Below are 15,656 nucleotides of genomic sequence, written 5' to 3' on the forward strand. Positions count from 1 at the left end.
GGCTATTGTAAACAGTGCTGCAATGGACACTGGGATGCATGTGTCTTTTTGAATTGTGGTTTTCTCTGGGTATATGCCCAGTAGTGGGATTGCTGGGTCATATGGTAATTCTATTTTTACTTTTAAGGAACCTCCATAGTGTTCTCCATAGTGGCTGTATCAGTTTACATTCCCACCAATAGTGCAGGAGGGTTCCCTTTTCTCCACACCATCTCCAGCATCGGTTGTTTGTAGATTTTCTGATGATGCCCATTCTAACTGGTGTGAGGTGATACCTCATTGCAGTTTTGATTTGCATTTCTCTAATAATTAGTGATGTTGAGCAGCTTTTCATGTGCTTCTTGGACATCTGCATGTCTTCTTTGGAGAAATGTCTATTTAGGTCTTCTGCCCATTTTTGGATTGGGTTGTTTGTTTAATATTAAGCTACATGAGCTTGTTTATATGCTTTGGAGATTAATCCTTTGTCCATTGATTCGTTGGCAAATATTTTCTCCCATTCTGAGGGTTGTCTTTTCGTCTTGTTTATGGTTTCCTTTGCTGTACAGAAGCTTTGAAGTTTCATTAGGTCCCATTTGTTTATTTTTGTTTTTATTTCCATTACTCTAGGAGGTGGATCAAAAAGATCTTGCTGTGATTTATGTCAAAGAGTGTCCTTCCTATGTTTTCCTCTAAGAGTTTTATAGTGTGCAGTCTTACATTTAGGTCTCTAATCCATCTTGAGTTTATTTTTGTGTATGGTGTTAGGGAGTGTTCTAATTTCATTCTTTTACATGTAGCTGTCCAGTTTTCCCATCACCACTTGTTGAAGAGACTGTCTTTTCTCCATTGTATATACTTGCCTCCTTTGTCATATATTAGTTGACCATAGGTGCGTGGGTTTATCTCTGGACTTTCTATCTTGTCCCATTGATCTATGTTTCTGTTTCTGTGCCAGTACCATATTGCCTTGATTACGGTACCTTTGCAGTATAGTCTGAAGTCAGAGAGTCTGATTCCTCCAGCTCTGTTTTTTTCCCTCAAGACTGCTTTGGCTATTCGGGGTCTTTTGTGTCTCCATACAAATTTTAAGATGATTTGTTCTAGTTAAGTAAAAAATGCCATTGGTAATTCAACAGGGATTGCTTTGAATCTGTAGATTGCTTTGGGTAGTATAGTCATTTTCACAAGATTGATTCTTCCAATCCAAGTACATGGTATATCTCTCCATCTGCTGGTATCATCTGTATTTCATCAGTGTCTTATAGTTTTCTGCATACAGGTCTTTTGTCTCCCTAGGTAGGTTTATTCCTAGGTATTTTATTCTTTTTGCTGCAATGGTAAACAGGAGTGTTTCCTTAATTTCTCTTTCAGATCATCATTAGCATATAGGAATGCAAGAGATTTCTGTGCATTAATTTTGTACCTGCAACTTTACCAAATTCACTGATGAGCTCTAGTAGTTTTCTGCTGGCATCTTTAGGATTCTCTATGTATAGTATCATGTCATCTGCAAAGAGTGACAGTTTTACTTCTTCTTTTCCAATTTGTATTCATTTTATTTCTTTACTTCTCTGATTGCCGTGGCAATCTATTGCCACGGCAATATTGCCACTATTGAATAATAGTGGTGAGCGTGGACATCATTGTCTTGTTCCTGATCCTACAGGAAATGCTTTCAGTTTTTCACCATTGAGAGCAATGTTGGCTGTGGTTTTGTCATATATGGTTTTTATTATGTTGAGGTAGTTTCCCTCTATGCCCACTTTCTGGAGAGTTTTTATCATAAATGGTGTTGAATTTTGTCAAAAGCTTTTTCTGCATCTATTGAGATGATCATATGGTTTATATTCTTCAATTTGCTAATATGGTGTATCACATTGATTGATTTGCGTATACTGACGAATCCTTGCATCCCTGGGATACATCCCACTGGATCATGGTGTATGATCCTTTTAATGTGTTGCTGGATTCTGTTTGCTAGTATTTTGTTGAGGATTTTTGCATCTATATTCATCAGTGATATTGGTATGTAACTTTTTTTTTAGTATTTTTGTCTGGTTTTGGTATCAGGGTGATAGTGGCCTCATAGAATGAGTTTGGGAGTGTTCCTTCCTCTGCAATTTTTTGGAAGAGTTTGAGAAAGATGAGTGTTAGCTCTTCTCTAAATGTCTGATAGAATTCACCTGTGAAGCCATCTGGTCCTGGACTTTTGTTGGAAGATTTTTAATCACAGTTTCAATTTCATTACTTGTGATTGGTCTATCCATATTTTCTATTTCTTCCTGGTACAGTCTTGGAAGGTTATACCTTTCTAAGAATTTGTGCATTTCTTCCAGGTTGTCCATTTTTTTGGCATAGAGTTGCTGTTAGTAGTCTCTTAGGATACTTTGTATTTCTGCAGTGTCTGTTGTAACTTCTCCTTTTTCATTTCTAATTTTATTGATTTGAATCTTCTCCCTCTTTTTCTTCATGAGTTATCAATTTTGTTTATCTTCTCAAAGTACCAGCTTTTAGTTTTATTGATCTTTGCTATTGTTTTGTTTCTATTTCATTTATTTCTGCTCTGATCTTTATGATTTTTTTCCTTCTGCTAACTTTGGGTTTTGTTTGTTCTTCTTTCTCTAGTTCCTTTAGGTGTAAGGTTAGATTGAGATTTTTCTTGTTTCTTGAGGTAGGCTTGTATTGCTATAAACTTCCCTCTTAGAATTGCTTTTGATGCAACCCATAGGTTTTGGATCATGGTGTTTTCATTGTCATTTGTCTCTAGGTATTTTCTGATTTCCTCTTTGATTTCTTCAGTGATCTCTTGGTTATTTAGTAACATAGTGTTTAGCCTCCATGTGTTTGTGTTTTTTATGTTTTTCTACTCTAATAGCGTTGTGGTCAGAAAAGATGCTTGATATGATTTCAATTTTCTTAAATTTACTGAGGCTTGATTTGTGACCCAAGATGTGATCTATCCTGGAGAACGTTCTGTGCGCACTTGAGAAGAAAGTGTAATCTGCTGTTTTTGGATGGAATGTCCTATAAATATCAATTAAATCTATCTGGTCTATTGTGTCATTTAAAGCTTGTGTTTTCTTATTTATTTTCATTTTGGATGATCTGTCCATTGGTGTAAGTGAGGTGCTAAAATCCCCCACTATTACTGTGTTACTGTCGATTTCCTCTTTTACAGCTGTTAGCAGTTGCCTTATGTATTGAGCTGCTCTTATGTTGGGTGCATATATATTTATATTTGTTATATCTTCTTCTTGGATTGATACCTTGATCATTATGTAGTGTCCTTCCTTGTCTCTTGTATCATTTTTTATTTTAAAGTCTATTTTATCTGACATGAGTATTGCTACTCCAGCTTTCTTTTCATTTCCATTTGCATGGAATATCTTTTTCCATCCCCTCACTTTCAGTCTGTATGTGCCCCTAGGTCTGAAGTGGGTCTCTTGTAGACAGCATATAGATGGGTCTTCTTTTTGTATCCATTCAGCGAGCCTGTGTCTTTTGGTTGGAGCATTTAATCCATTCACGTTTAAGATAAGTAGCAATATGTATGTTCCTATTACCATTTTCTTAATTGTTATGGGTTTGTTTTTGTAGGTCCTTTTCTTCTCTTGTATTTCCCACTTAGAGAAGTTCCTTTAGCATTTGTTGTAGAGATGGTTTGGTGGTGCTGAATTCTCTTGCTTTTTCTTTTCTGTAAAGCTTTTTATTTCTCCATCGAAACTGAATGAGATCCTTGCCCGGTAGAGTAATCTTGGTTGTAGGTTCTTCCCTTTCATCACTTAAAGTATATTATGCCACTCCCTTCTGGCTTGTAGAATCTCTGCTGAGAAATCAGCTGTTAACCTTATGGGAGTTCCCTTGTATGTTATTTGTCATTTTTCCCTTTTGGCTTTCAATAATTTTTCTTTGTCTTTAATTTTTGCCAATTTGATTACTATGTGTCTTGGTGTGTTTCTCCTTGGCTTTACCCTGTATGGGACTTGCTGCACTTCCTGGACTTGGGTGGCTATTTCCTTTCCCATGTTAGGTTAGTTTTCAACTATAATCTCTGCAAATATTTTCTCTGGTCCTTTCTCTCTCTCTTCCCCTTCTGGGACCCTTATAATGCAAATGTTGTTGTGCTTAATGTTGTCCCAGAGGTCTCTTAGGCTGTCTTCATTTCTTTTCATTCTTTTTTCCTTATTCTGTTCTGCAGCAGTGAATTCCACCATTCTGTCTTCCAGGTCACTTATTCGTTTTTCTTCCTCAGTTATTCTGCTATTGATTCCTTCTAGTGTAGTTTTCATTTCAGTTATCATATTGTTCATCTCTGTTTGTTTGTTCTTTAATTCTTCTAGATCTTTGTTAAACATTTCTTGCATCTTCTTGATCTTTGCCTCCATTCTTTTTCAGAGGTCCTGGATCATCTTCACTATCATTATTCTGAATTCTTTTTCTGGAAGGTTGCCTATCTCCTCTTCATTTAGTTGTTTTTTGGGGGTTTTATCTTGTTCCTTCATCTGGTACATAGCCCTCTGCCTTTTCATCTTGTCTAACTTTCTGTGAATGTGGTTTTTGTTCCCCAGGCTGCATGACTGTAGTTCTTCTTGCTTCTGCTGTCTGCCCTCTGGTGCTAAATGATAAACTTTAAATGATCAAATGTCTTTGTCTACATAAATTCCACACAGCGATAAATTACTAATTAGCATTTTAATGTATACTTAATCACATACAATATATTACCTAAAAGCATGTATATGTAGTTAAAAAAATTATATGCGATTGTTAGCATAACCAAATGTTAAATCTGTACTATATTACTTAACTTCTTCAAAATGTTACTTGTTAATCTTTAAGCATACCCCAAAAGAAAATTCATCTTCTCTAAAATTCAAGAAGAATTTTAGAGAGAAAATCAGTCCTTTGAAAGGAGGAGGTGGGAGAACAAACAAAATAACTTATATAGCAATTCTATTATCATTAAATGGCAGTAATCACCACCACAATCTATAACAAATGCTTTATCACACTAAAATACAATGTTTATTTCTAGGATATACAATGGCAAAATTGTAATGAGACTGATATATTGGCTAAATAATTCTGATTTAATTTACCTGCAATTTCAGTGGCAAGTTGGGCTGCTTTCTGTTCAAATAAGTCTTTCATTTGCTTAATATTAAAATTTTCTGTTTGGGCTTCTTCTAACTGCTGTTCCAGAGACTGTAGTTCTACAAAAAAGTACAGTAATTATTCAAATACAATGTGAATTACATTTCCTAAATTGTTATTACTTATAATCACTGTAGAAGTTAAAGACAATCAACATGTGTCTACTAGCCAATTACTAGTAGAGTATCTTCACATTTTAAGAATTAAGCATAGGGCTTCCCTGGTTAAGAATCCGCCTGTCAATGAAGGGGACACGGGTTGGAGCCCTGGTCCAGGAAGATCCCACATGCCTCGGAGCAAGTAAGCCCGTGCGCCGCAACTACTGAGCCTGCGCTCTAGAGCCCGCTAGCCACAACTACCGAGCCCGTGTGCCACAAATACTGAAGCCTGCGCGCCTAGAGCCCCTGCTCCGCAACAAGAGAAGCCACTGCGATGAGAAGCCCGCACACCGCAACAAAGAGTAGCCCCAGCTCGCCGCAACTAGAGAAAGCCGGCACGCAGCAACAAACACCCAATGCAGCCAAAAATAAAATAAATGTATTAAAAAAAAAGAGAGAATTAAGCATAGCCAATTCATTTAAGGCTCAAGTCATAGTTTACAAACATGTAAAACAAATGAAAGGAATATTTAGCAATCATACCCAAATAATTTATAAATATTTGTTTAAGGATTATTGTGACTTCACATTTCTCAGTTATTTTCCTATATCTGTCAACTGACCAAAAAGAAATATATCCTGCACCGCTGATGAAAAATGTAACAATGTGAAATGAAATTAGAACTGTTTTAAGAACAATCAAGGTCTTAGATAAAATAATCAATTAAAATATGCAGTCAACTCCTACTACTTCATTCTCATAAAGAAAAGGGATTTCAGAGGGACATTAAATACAATAGCTAATCTCAAAATATAATTTTGATTATTCATTGAGCATTCCTCCAGTTAAAGTCCATTACCAAGATGCTAGTTTCATCATTTTTTTATTTCAAGAGAAAAAACTGCATCGCTCTTTAATACAGATCTAAATTTTCATTAACCACCATATTAATGTAATATTTCAGAAGTTTCTTTCTAACTTCAGAATATAATGAACTAAAACAGGACTAAGATTTCATTAACTGATTAAGTTACAAAGTTCACAGGTAATAGATACTCTCAGCCTAGAATATGACTGTTGTCTTCACTGTTTTAAAGCCATAAAGTATAATCACAAAATAAAATTCATGTAGCAAGCATCACAGAAAAAGGAAGAAGAAAGGATGAGAAAGAAGAAAAAGAAAAATGAAAAAATAACAGCTTCAAGTAAAGTTACCTGCTGATGAATCAGTCACTAATCCATCAGGTTTAGAGTCCTCAATGAAAACAAAAAACATAAACAAATACATTAAAAGGAAAAGACAATACTGTTACAATTGCCAATGTGAAAAAAATCTCTGAAATCCACATTCTGTCAGGTAAGTAGCAAGATTTTGATGAAAATCAAATCTTGGCCTGCTCACATTCTTCTAGATCTCTAAGGTATGACTAGGCAGTCTGGAATAATGATGTAACTGTAGCTCACTGATTCTAAGAATTATTTTATGTTAACATATATTAAATTTTTATGAGTCTTGCCAAGATGGCATCTTAAATTCCATAAATACAGTAATAAGTAACATAAACTATCACAATTATAAAAATAGATTCTAAAGCAAATACTTAAGTTACAGACAAGATTCAATCCTATAATAGTCAAAATTTTTCATAAGCTGAAATATGCCATGAAACTAACACTACTAAAAAATTGGCTTTAAAAACATAAATTTTTAATTCCAGATTATAAATTGTCTTTAAAGGAGCCGAAATAAAGAATGTATTCCATAAGGTTTAATTTATCCCATGCATTAGGAATAAAATAATATACCACCTAGTCATTATTCCCATATTCTAAAGAATTACATATACCTGAAAAAGTTTCATAAGGTATCTCATAGTACATCTGACTTCTTATTTTCCTATACATTGGATTTAGACATACTGATTGCTAATAATCATCAGTAATTAAAATACATTTTCCCCCAAAGGTAAATTTCTTATCAAGGCAACTGCACTGTGGGAATGTATTTAATTTATATTATAAATGTAAAATAGCCGTATCAAATATAGTAAACAATTTCCTCTGTGTTTTCAGGTGCGGAAAATAATACAGCTCATGTTTGAATGATTGTTAATGGCATCTATGTAAAACACACATAAGTGAACTATAAGTATTTTGGATTACTAAAAACCTCTTCAATGCGTCCTCAATTATAGAAGCTGAGCAGTAATAAGACTGATATCTTTTTTATCCATTTATTTGTTTTTTTCCTAGTCTAAATCACAATTTTTGGTGAAAAGACAAAAAGACCAACTGGGAGTCATAATGTGCTAAGATAATGTGCACAGGGATCACTAATTACTTTATAAAAGTATTAGAGCTATTGTTAAAGGGTGTCAGTTTTATTCTTATAAATGAAAACTATATATGTATTTGGTAAAATTCATTATTCTATGATTCTTTATGTAAGTTTAGTATAAAAGTCAAAATAATTTTAGTATAAAAATCATAATTGGTTAAGACATTGTTTAGAAAATACATTAAGCTATAAAGAACATATATATATATAAAGAATCTAAGATATCAAGTGAAATCCCTCAAAATAACCACTTTTGATACCACAATGATTTGCTTGTTCTTTTCCCTATATATTATTTTTATGTAAAGTTGTATAGTACGTATGTGCCTGTGTGTGTACAAAGACACAAATGTTTTTTAACATCATTAATACATCAGTTTTCCCAAGTTTTCAAACAATCTCCACTAATATAAACTGTAAGCAGCTACTAATGGTTCTGTCCTTATTAACAGACATTTTAGTGATTTCTAATTTGTCACAAACACAAATGCTTTGAAGAGCTTCACTACTGTTTGAACCTATATTTCTTAACCATTTAGGTATATTGTCAGAAAATAAGAATAATGTTTTAAACAATCCATAGGTAAATGATTCTTAATGGAGCACCTTTAAGGAGTTACATCTGACCTTCCCACATATTAGTTATATTGGTTTGCATTCATTAGTACTACAAAGGATATACATGTAGGCTAATACACAGAGAAACAAATTAGGAAGTTATTCATATCAGGCCACCTCTTTACAAAAAAGTATTATGCTTAATTTTCAACAATGAAAATAAACAACTAATAACACACTTCAAGTATTTAAAAGCAATTACTTGCTGCTGCAGCCCTTGAAATTTTTCTAATTCTTTCTTTAATTCTTCTGAGTACCATTTTTCCTCCTAAGAGAAGAAAACAGTTTTTAATTAGTAAATTGTAAAAGATTTTATTTATCTGAAACACTGAAAATAAACAAGTATAATCATTTTTAGTCTTACCTTAAGTGAAGCCTGTAGGTCTTGGACCTCTTGTCTGAGTAGTGTTATGTCATCTCTAAACATAAGTTGAAAAAAAAGGAATTAATAGTTAATGTTCTTTAACAAATCATGGCCAGTGACTGCATATTAGTATTCTAATTTTCTCAAGTCTTAAAAAAATACTATAGATTTTATGTATAGTGGCATACATATATATATAAAATCCTTGGGAAAATAATTTTATTCCTAAAGCACATTGTCTATAAAGGGAAGAATATTTTCTCATGGAAATGATAAAACTGACTGTCAAGAACCTGAGCCCAAAGCAAAATATCTCCCATTAATTTACCAGCATAAGCATCAATAGCTTCCTATTGCAGTAGTGTAAAATCTAAACTCATTAACAAGGACTATAAAATCTGCACCATCTACTCCCTGCCTTACCACTCTCACCCTCATTACTTTAGCTCTAACAATTCTGGCTTCTTTCTGTTTCTTGAGTCTGAAATGCTCTTTCCTGTCAAAACTTCACATTCTGTTCACTTCACCTAATTCTCTGTCAGTCTGACAAAGAATGGTGAGCAGACACCTCAAGGACCTAATGCAGGAAAAAGATTCCATGAGAAAACACATTTAGGATTATTCTTGTGGATATGAGGAACATATCTTCCCCTGTTGGATTATAAATAGCAGAAAAAGGGACTCTCCTTCCTCCACGCCACTCCAATGGCTGCCATGGTAGAAGACACAAAACTGAACTGAGCTGATTGGGAATACTCAAGTTAACTGATTCTAGTACAAAGGGAACAGAACAGAATCAGTTCTAATGTTTCAGAAGACCAAGTCCACACCAGCACAAGCGTTATCAGAAAGTAAAAGATAATGGGACATACTGGTGCGAGAATTATTCTCTAGGATGGGAGTGGGGGTAGAGAACAAATAACAGAGTCAGCTTCATCTGTGAAACATGCTTAATAATAGAAAAAGAAGGAAATTGCCAACAAAGAAAAATGTGAAAGATGGAGAAATAAGTCCTCTACCTTTGGTAGCCATTCATATGTAAAGAATTACTTCATTATTCAACAGAACTTGTCTATGCCAGACTCTCAAGTTGTTCAGTTTAATGGGGCAAGTAAACATGGAAAGAAGAGTAACAGACCATCAGTTCTATGATAAAAATAAAAACAGAGACATAGGGACTTCCCTGGTAGTGCAATGGTTAAGAATCCACCTGCCAATGCAGGGAACACGGGTTCGATCCCTGGTACGGGAAGATCCCACATGCTGTGGAGCTACTAAGCCCGTGCGCCACAACTACTGACCCTGTGCTCTAAAGCCCACGAGCCACAACTACTGAGCCCGCATGACACAACTACCGAAGCCCGAGCGCCTAGAGCCCATGCTCCACATCAAGAGAAGCCACCTCAATGAGAAGCCCGCACACCACAACAAAGAGTAGCCACCACTCGCCGCAACTAGAGAAAGCCCACACACAGAAACAAAAACCCAATGCAGCCAAAAATAAATCAATTAATTTTTTAAAAAAACAGAGGCATAAAGATAGTGATCACTTCTACTTACAAGCACTTCATGATGGAGATAAACTTTGAGGTGACGTCTTTAATCTCTGAATACAAAAATAAAACTGGATAATAGATTCCTGTTTCTTTTGTTGACTCTTAAAATTTGTCTTTTTATGACACTTTCATTAGTTTTCTTTACTTCGTGTGTGTGTGTGTGTGTGTGTGTGTGTGTGTGTGTGTGTCTCCCCTCCCCTCCCTCTCTCCCATGTGGCCCTAGGAACTTACCCAACTTGTAGAAACCACCTGCCAACTTAGTCTTAATATGAGAAGAACACAGGGAACACTTAGTTTTAATATGTGTATAGAAAAGTGTATAAACGTTTTAAGTTTTCCCTACTCTTTATTAATCTTCCAACTCTATGTATAAACTAAAATGATGAAGAGAGGAATTAATAACAATATTCTTGAAAGGCTAATACTAAATTGAATGAAATTGCAAGGAAGATAAAGGAAGATAATTCCAATTCAACTTCTAATTGGGTGGGCTCAGTTACTCCAATTAATCTTTTAAAAAGTGCCACTTAACAAATTTTTGAAGCAATTTGCCTAGCAAAGAAAATCTTTTGAAATGTGTAACATATCAAAGCAATCTAGGGTATTTACAAAAGAAAATTAGGAAACATCAATCAAAATTTTAAAGGGAAACTTTATCCAAAAATTCCATTTCTAGAAATTTATCTTCCAGATATACTCAAACATGTGCAAATGTTATGTCCACAAGGACATATACCACAACATTTATAATTACAAAACACTGGAAATAGCCTAAATGCTATGATCAGGAGAATGATAAAATTCCATGCAGTCATTAAGAAGAATGAGATAGCTTTACCTGCATTGATATGAAACAATCCATAAGATACACAGAGAAACAAAAGGTATAGGACAATGTAGAACTTCTCTTTTATGTAATTACATACATTTATATATTTCTTTATATATACACAGATATAAGCATATGTGTATACATGCATACACTATCTCTGTAAATATACATAAGAAACTGATGATAAGTAAGAGGCTAGGGGGAAAGGGTGGCAAGGAGTCAATTTATACCACATAATTTTTTGAACCATTTGAATTTTGTATTCTGCATATGCTATCCATACATCTAATTTTAAAATCTGGACCCAAGAAAACCAATGCATCACGTTTCATATATATGATTGATGTTGATGGAATTCTCAGTTTGTCATATGTTAACTGTAGAGCTTTAAAACAAAAAGGTTTCATGACCCACGTAAGCCACGTGGGCTTTGATCTAGAAGACATATCTTGCCCATAGTCACATGCTACCCAATATGTTATAGAAGGGCAGGATGTAATTTTAAGAAATTGGAGAGGTACAGGAAGATGGGAAGAACACATATAATGACAAATAAACCTGGAAAAGTATACACTGACTATTCCATAAACAATGAGAAACTAGTGAAAGTTAATATTCAGAATAAAGCAATCAAATTTCCATTTTAAGAATACTAGTCTGGGGCTTCCCTGGTAGCACAGTAGTTAGGAATCCGCCTGCCAATGCAGGGGACATGGGTTCGAGCGCTAGTCTGGGAAGATCCCACATGCCGTGGAGCAACTAAGCCCGTGCGCCACAACTACTGAGCCTGCGCTCTAGACCCCGTGAGCCACAACTACTGAGACTGCATGCCACAACTACTGAAGCCCATGCGCCTAGAGTCCGTGCTCCACAACAAGAGAAGCCACTGCAATGAGAAGCCCGCGCACCAAAACGAAGAGTAGCCTCTGCTCACTGAAACTAGAGAAAGCCCACATGCAGCAACGAAGACCCAATGCAGCCAAAAATAAAATAAATAATTTATTTTTTAAAAAAAGAAAAAGAATACTAGTCTGGCAGCAACATGGAGAGTTAAGTAGAGAGGTACAATACATAGGGAGAGAACTAACTATAAATACTGAAAAATATTTTTGAGTGAGAGATGATGAAGCCTAAACTAAGCCGTAGCAGGGAAGATAAAAAAAGGTTATAAGAGGGGCTTCCCTGGTGGCGCAGTGGTTGAGAGTCCACCTGCCGATGCGGGGGACACAGGTTTGTGCCCCGGTCTGGGAGGATCCCACATACCGCGGAGCGGCTGGGCCTGTGAGCCATGGCCGCTGAGCCTGCGCGTCCGGAGCCTGTGCTCCGCAACGGGAGAGGCCACAACAGTGAGAGGCCCGCGTACCGCAAAAAAAAAAAAAAAAAAAAAAAGGGTTATAAGAGCTTTTAAGGAGATAGAATTAACTAAACTTTGTGACAGATCAAATAGGGGAGGGTAAGTGTGTAAAAATGAGCATATCCAATTTTCTGGCTTTAGTAACTTGGTGGAAAGATAATGTTGCCATTAACCAGAAGATGTAACAGTAGGTAAGGAAAAGGTTTAGAAGGAAATATAATGAACCCTGTTTACAAATGTCAACAGGGAGATGTTCCTTTGGAACATCTAAGAGAAGATACCTAGTAGGCAACTTGGGAGATAATTCTAGGTTGGAGATGTAGTTTAGGAGGAAGTCATGGATATGGATATTACCCCAAGTACATTATATAGAGGAAGGGAGTACATTAAACAGATCAAGAAAGAATTATCACAATGATGTGCTGTCTCAGAAGAGTAGAAGGGAAGAGAGCCAGAAGAACCAAATTGTGCAGAGATTGTAATAAATAGTCTACAAAGATGGCTGCCATCAAGTTCTTCCCTTCGTATACACAGAAGCCACTCCTCCACTGAAAGATAGAGCTTACTTCTTGGCCTCTTCAATCTGAGCTGGCCCTCAGTTTCCTGAGCACTCCTGTAGCTACTATGACCAATAAAATATGGCAGAAGTGACACTCTGAAACTTTTGAAGCCAGGCCTTAAGATAACTGGCAGCTTCTGTTTCTTTCCTCTTGTAATGCTCTTTATTAGAACCCAATTGCTGGCCTGTAAGTCCAAGCAGCAGCATAGAGAGGCCTACATGAAGGAAAACTGAGTCCCCTCATATACAGCCCCAGCTGAGCTGACAGCCAGCATCCAGCATCATCTCCCAGCCGTGAATGTGAGGTCATTTTGGACCTTCTGGCCTTCCCAGCACTCAACTCTACATAACTTAAAGCAGAACCATCCAGTCAAATCAAAGAATCATGAGAAGTAATACAGAGTTACAGTTTTAAACCACTAGGTTTGGAGTGGACTATTACACAGTTATATAGATAACCAAAACAGAGGTCAAGTAAAATAAAAACTGAAAATAATCCAGGTTTTTTTTTACCGTTGACCTTTGAAGAAGTATTTTCAGGAGAATCATAGGGCAAAAACCAGGTTTTAGTGAGCTAAACATTGGATGAAAAGTTAAGAAGCAAGAACACAGGTAGACTATGGATCTTTTTATGTTGAAAGTTCATGTATTCGGCACTAATTCACAGCTGAGAAAGCAACTCTGTTAAACTGACACTAAATATATAAACATTTATATATAAGTATATATTTTATATCTATCTCCTAACAAATGACAAAAGAACAGTACCCAAAATTATTGACTCATACATTAAAATCCTAAAGAGCACTAATAGTCATGTAAAAGGGAAGATTCATATTTCCCAAAAGCTCTGGTTTTCCCACATATTTTAATAAATTAAAACAACCATATTTTACAGTTCTACGTATCTATCAACCAAAATGTGGTCGTAATACTTTTCCTTAATGTGGTGTCCTTTATGCTATAGCATATTAACCAACTAAGAGGCTTTTTTTTTTAAAGAAAAACATGAAAAACAATTTTTTATAAGTAGAATAAAATCAAGTTTTCTTCCTTAGTGGGAATATAAGACAAGAGTCCTTACCAGTAGAAGAAGAAAAGCAAAGTCATACTGTTGAATGCTGTTCTAATTAATTATATTTTAGTTTAATTCTTAAAATGGTCAGGCAAAATTGTCAAGAAGTAGAATGTGTTATGTGTGCTTGCTGTTATACTGGTGATTACAAAAAAAATGTTTTTTTAATAATTATTCAATTTAATTCTTTGCTAAATTCATTATTTTAACAACTTACTGTAAAATCTTCTAAACAAAGCATATCATTCTTTATTAAGCAGAATTGCTAAATCAAATTTAACCTTTTAAAAAATCACAATCTTTATTAAAAATATAAACCAGTGAACCATATTGTAGATGCTGGTATAGATAGTTTTTGGTCAAGGATAGGATTGGTTATAACAATAAAAGATGAAGGCTATGCTAAAAGAAAATAGATTTAAATTAATTAATATAAAAACACTACTCTTTTCGAAAACTAAGTATTCATGATAAAACAATGATATCACATGCATTCACTACATTACACTTCAAAACTATTATACTGTACCGCTTCAGAGCCAGAGCTTCTCCTCCATGACTCGAATCATTACCAGCATCGTGGACTGCCTCATAGTGTTTGAAAAGTTCATCAGCGGATCCAAGAGATTTCATACACTGCGGACATATGAAACCCTACAGAAAAAGGTTTCAAAATAGTATTTAGTATTGCAAAATAACTATTTGTATGTTATTAAATACAGTCATATGTATTATTCATACCAACAGGTAAATTGTAATTTACAGTGTTAAGCCCAAATTCTGGTACTGTGCAAAGGTACATCACTGCCTATCCTGGTTGCAGTTTACAAAATGTTTTTTAAAACCCTTACAACCATCTTTTAGGTTGAATAAATTAATGGCTAGAGTATAGAATTCTAATCTGAGAAGTTAGTTCTAATCTAGAAGTCTAGTTGAGAAGACTTGCCATCATATCCTCCATCTCTCTAGATATCTCCCTCAGTAAAACAATATCTGCTCCAATCTACTGCACAGGAATAACCAAAATATTAAGAACATGAAGCACTCTGATCATTGAGAAAAAAGGTAATATAAATAACTCATAATTACCACAGAGTATCTACAATGGTTGAGAAGTATTTTCATCAATAAATTCCTTGCTAACTTAAGATTAACACTATAAAAGCTTAAAATTAATATATAGTCCCATAAAATATTAAAAACTTATAAATAATCCCAGAATTATTATATAGTTATGGCATACAAGGTCCTGCAGGTATAGTTCCCCAATGACCTAACCAATCTGATCTCTGGACATTCCTTACTCTATATAACATGCTTCAACTATACTGAAGCACCTATGTTTCCCTGAACACACCACAGTATCTCACATTTTTACGCCTTTGCATATATTGCTTTTTTCCTCCAGCATTCTCATCATCAGTTTGTCAAGTTTCTACATCCACTATAATGCACAACACAATGAAGCTTTTAATCTACGTTTCCCTAATGGCTAGTGCAGTATTTTGAACATACCATATACTTTCTACAGAGTGTACTTATTTAATGAAATATGAATGAACCTGGCGGGCAGAATTTGGCAAAAAAACAGAAGAGCTTTAACAGCTTGCAGATTATAAAACCTTCCAAAGGATAGACTGAGCTAAGTAATAAGTACTCCGGACACATAAAAACTAAGAATAAACAAATAACTTCTGCTCCTTTGTTGGATGCTATACAAATAAC

The 15,656-nt window shown here is 35.0% G+C and overlaps 1 protein-coding gene across 2 annotated transcripts in view; it reads right to left on the reverse strand.

Moving 5' to 3' along the window:
- Nucleotides 1–15,656, reverse strand: part of EEA1 (early endosome antigen 1) — a 133,970-nt gene that overhangs the window by 70,969 nt on the left and 47,345 nt on the right. For both annotated transcript variants that reach the window (XM_067697527.1, XM_067697526.1), the window contains 5 exons: nucleotides 14,461–14,585; nucleotides 8,556–8,610; nucleotides 8,394–8,459; nucleotides 6,451–6,490; nucleotides 5,082–5,195 (listed from right to left, as the gene is read on the reverse strand). In XM_067697527.1, coding sequence (XP_067553628.1) covers nucleotides 5,082–5,195; nucleotides 6,451–6,490; nucleotides 8,394–8,459; nucleotides 8,556–8,610; nucleotides 14,461–14,585 — 400 coding nt within the window. The remainder of the gene's footprint in view (nucleotides 1–5,081; nucleotides 5,196–6,450; nucleotides 6,491–8,393; nucleotides 8,460–8,555; nucleotides 8,611–14,460; nucleotides 14,586–15,656) is intronic.

The sequence above is a fragment of the Pseudorca crassidens genome, chromosome 11, assembly GCF_039906515.1.
Source record: "Pseudorca crassidens isolate mPseCra1 chromosome 11, mPseCra1.hap1, whole genome shotgun sequence".
Lineage (NCBI taxonomy): Eukaryota > Metazoa > Chordata > Mammalia > Artiodactyla > Delphinidae > Pseudorca > Pseudorca crassidens.